Source organism: Plasmodium fragile, assembly GCF_000956335.1.
Source record: "Plasmodium fragile strain nilgiri unplaced genomic scaffold supercont1.151, whole genome shotgun sequence".
In the NCBI taxonomy this organism is placed as follows: domain Eukaryota; phylum Apicomplexa; class Aconoidasida; order Haemosporida; family Plasmodiidae; genus Plasmodium; species Plasmodium fragile.
In genome coordinates this window covers 13,873-18,245 of record NW_012192731.1, presented here as the reverse complement: position 1 = coordinate 18,245, position 4,373 = coordinate 13,873, and the positions used below count along the sequence as shown (strand labels likewise).

Here is a 4,373-nt window from a genome sequence, read left to right as displayed (position 1 = left end):
AAGCGTTGACGGAGACGGGGTGACGGACAAGCGTTCACGGAGAAGCGTGACGCGAGACGCGGTGACGGCGACTGGGGTGACGCAGACGGGGTGACCGACAGGCGTTCACGGGAGAAGGCGTTGACGGAGAAGCGTTGACGGAGAAACGTTGACGGAGACAGGGTGACGGAGGAGGCGTTGATGGACAGACGCGTTGACGGAGAGAAGCGTTGACGGGAGAGGCGTTGACGGAGAAGGCGTTGACGGAGAAGGCGTTGACGCGAGAAGCATTGATGTTGTTATACTGCGGTTTTTAGGTGTACGCACAGAGAGACACAGTGTCTGTGACCGGCGTTTAGTGGACACCGCTGTAGAAAAGGTGGCGGGGGGTGGTATTCATGACGTGGTGTAGCGTTGTTTCTATTTTTTCTTGTCTTTCTTTCTTTTATTTTTTGTGTTCTCCGCTTTTTTTCCTTGTTTTTTCTTTTTTATGGGAGGCATATTGTTCATGTGTGGAAGAAAGAGAGTCTGCTCTCAATTGTGTAGAGGATGTTGTTATGAATTGGTAGGGGTCTGTTGTTTTGCTCCTGTTCTTTCGCTTCTTTTCCTATGTTTCGGGCACAACTCCTCCGGGCAGCTCTTGGTGCAGTACTCGGGGAACATGTATATATATTTGTTTTCGTAATATATTGTTCACACAGCGACTTTATACAGGCGCGCAGGAGGGCAGGATATATAGCTTCCATGTTGCATCGGTTGTTTTCCGTTCAATTGGTTGTGTTCTTTTTTTTTCCTTTTTTTTTCTCTTTAATTTTTTACTAATTTTTGTTTCTGTGCATATTATTATTTCCTAAACAATATCCGAATATTGCACACAGTTTGTGTACTGTGCAATTCTGTATTGTGCATTTGCCTTATATAAATTATATGTGTGATCGCATTTTCCCCCCGCTCATATAGTAATAACAATATACATTAGGCACAGGTGTGCATGGCATCACGGCGGAATATTAATAATGTGCATCATATTCTCAGAGAGCATTAGTATCCTGTATTATGAGACGTAAGGTACCATGGCCGGGCACTTAGTAGATGTACTGCTCCCCTGGGCACGCGCAAGGGGACTATGGAAACAGGAACAGCTTGATGTAAGTATTACCTCAGAACAAGGGATTGCACGACACAGCGCAGCAGCGCGGCGGAAAATAGTGTTGGTATATATATGCGGTAACACATACGGAAAGCAAGGTATAGTCCTATAGAGTTTACATATTGTTACATATTAATCATTTTCTCTATGTACATATTTCGTAGAATGCACTATGGGAAGATATGCAACGTGTATTACACGCTTTTGTGGACCACATGGAAAGGATAGAGGACAGCTTAGATGCGTATGCAGTCAGCTGTGGGGATTCAGGTTGGCCCCGTAGAGGAGACACGCATCAGGGAAACTTGTACACCGGACACACAGTTGCGGCCAAGATGAAATGCAGCATGATGGTTGGAGCATTACATTTTGTAGCTGGGTGGACACCTAATCAGCCGCCGGATACGGACGAGTCGCAAAATGATAAGGAAATGAAGGCCATTATGAGGTGTATGGTGGCCAATGTTTTTGCGTATATATTGGCTGAAATAACGTGTCCATATGAGTGGCCAGCAATAGATCAAGCTTGGAAGATAATGAAGGAGCTTGCAGTGGGCACGCGAGACACCTCTAATCCGCTTTACACCGGCCAATGTACGCAAGATATATATAAGGATTTTAAAATAGGGAAAGGGAACTTACAGGAAGCGGTAAGAAAATGGTTAAAGCAAAGTACAACGATAAGCGCTCGTATAAACGAAATAAAGAAGAACCCACAGTGTACAATGAAGTGGGAAATGTACAAGAACAGTATGCAAAAGAGAGGGGAACAGGCAAAAATTTCCAGTATATTTCAGAAGGAGGATCTGCAGGGATTAGTGGAGGAACAGATAAAAGAAGTGTTTAAGAGAATTACCAAAAAAGTAAGCACACAGGTGCAGAAGGCGCGCCAGCGGGAACAGGGTTACGAGGACTCTACGAATAGTGATGTTGACTCTGCGAAAGATGAGGACGTCGACGATGATGATGATGCCAACCATGAGGATGCAGAACAGGCGGACGCGAATGGTAAGAACATTACAGGAGCAGCGTGCTACTCATACGGGCAATACGAACACGCACAATACGCAAACGGCCGCATACTAACACGGGCGGCACGGACACGACCGCCACCGTTACAGCCGAATATGGATGCCTCCACAAACGACACGATGCCACAACAACAACGCACACGCGGCGACGACGGCAGTGGTAGCGGCGCGGACGGAGATGAGTGGCCTCGGCAGCGGCGACGAGGCACAGGACGGCGGACGACATGCCGGCGACAATTAAAAGTGTACTGCGAACATCTATCCCAGTTCACCGAGCACGCAGGTCACCTCACCGTACGCGTGCTGCCGCTACCTGACCGCACCGTCCTGGCCCCTTCTTTCTGTCTACCACTTGTGTCCTTTTTGTATCATGTTGTCGTGTTTGTTCCTTGCTTCATTTGCAGCGAAGAAGAAAGAAGCTCCACCGGCTAAAGTTCCAGAAGCTTCACCACCGAAGAAACCAGAGGCTCCACCAGCTCAGGTACCAGAGGTACCAAAGGCGGGTGTTCCTGAGGACACAGATAAGAACAAACCACCAGAGGCAGGGAGTGGAACAGATGGAAGAGGACGCTCCGAGGACCCACCAGCTGGACCGGATGCACAGGCACCATCCGTAGCACAAGGAGGCAGGTCTGACACACCACCAGCGGATGCCGCACCAACAACATCGGCAGGCACGGGACAAGGAACACAGACAGAAACCACACCACCAGGACCGGGTCCGGGACCTGGACCTGGACAACAACCCCCACCTCCACCACCATCACGGGCAGCATCACCAGAACAGGGAACAGTGGCAACAACAACGGACACAGCAGCAGAGAAGACAGCAGGAAAATCGAAGGATGACACAGGTGAGGAAGAGTGTACGGACGAGAAATCCAGTTCTTCAGCCTCTGGTGCACAGACACATGAAGGATCCCTCGTTAGTGTCACGAGCGTTCCCTATTCCTATCCCGGTGAAGCCTCATGTGAAATACTTAAGACCATCAGGCAGCAGGAGAGAGCGACATCTTCCACAGGTACCTGTGAGCGTCCACAGAGGAGCAGCCGGCACGGCTCCTCCGGAGGTGTTCACAACGTGCTGGATGCCTTATGCTAGTACCCTCGCTGGGTTATCTAAGGGCAAAGGAAGAACAGCAGAAAAAAAACAACAAAAAAAAAAAAAGGACAACACTATCCTCCTTTCCATTTAGTCCAAAAGAGAAATAAAAAAAAAAAAAACAAACAACAATTTCCGGAGAGACAGAGGGCGACAGCAACCAACGTCGAATGAAACCCAGGGGCGGAGAGAGCCAGGCGAGCGAGTAAGCCGCCGCGGCAGGTAGAGACGTCGACAGACGTCGACACACACTGTCTGTGTGTTGTGTTGTGTGTGTTGTGTGTGTTGTGTGTGTTGTGTGTGGGAGACAGAGAGAGTCTTTTCCCCGGGGTGGCACCTGCCAACCACCGTTCGCACCGTGGCACCATGCATCCATGGTGCCGACCATCAGCGATCATCCCACAACCACCTGCAAAACTTCAGTTTCATCATACTTCTTCCTACCCTTTCCCTGTCTCCCCATTCACCAAATGTTCAGGCCATGACGTCGTTGACGGCGGCAACGATGACCCCCCTCCTCTCAATCCACCCAAACCAAAACCGAACCCAAACCCAGATCAATCCGGTAGTAGCGGCGACGACGGAGGCGCCGACCAGTCCTCAGGAGGTGGTGCACATGGTGTTTCTGGTGGGGAAGGAAAGGGAGGTGAGGATGGTCAAAAGGATGGTGGAGCAGGTGGTGCAGTTGGTGGTGGTACGGGTGGTAGTAGTGGTGTTAATGGTGGTGTTAGTGGTGGTGGTACTGGCCGTGGTGCAGGTGCTGCAGTTGGTGGAGCAGGTGGTTCCCCTCCTTCCGGTGGTCCAAGTAAAGGAGCTAATGACCAACCTCTTCCTACCCCACCCCCTCCGTCGAAACCATTCAACCCCAAGGATCTCATCCCCTACACCCCCGCGATCATTCCCGCGGTGGTTGGTATCGGGATCATTGCGTTCTTCCTATGGAAGGTACGTATATACGACAATCACGGAATGCCGCATGTGCCGGATGTTTATACCTCAGAAACTCCCTACGCGCACCAATATATGATCGTTCTAACCAATATTCCCCTACACCCGCGTTCATTCCTTTTATCCTACCGTCCTCACCCTCCTCTTTACCCCCCTTTTTCTG

General features: G+C 50.0%; 1 protein-coding gene across 1 annotated transcript in view; it reads left to right on the top strand.

The window, feature by feature from the left end:
- Window positions 1-1,344: 1,344 nt before the first annotated feature.
- The window catches only part of AK88_05529 (uncharacterized protein), a gene marked incomplete at both ends in the record, with an annotated part of 7,037 nt that continues 4,008 nt past the window's right edge, over window positions 1,345-4,373 (top strand). The window contains 3 exons of the mRNA XM_012483131.1: window positions 1,345-2,137; window positions 2,565-3,182; window positions 3,741-4,207. Coding sequence (XP_012338554.1) covers window positions 1,345-2,137; window positions 2,565-3,182; window positions 3,741-4,207 — 1,878 coding nt within the window. The remainder of the gene's footprint in view (window positions 2,138-2,564; window positions 3,183-3,740; window positions 4,208-4,373) is intronic.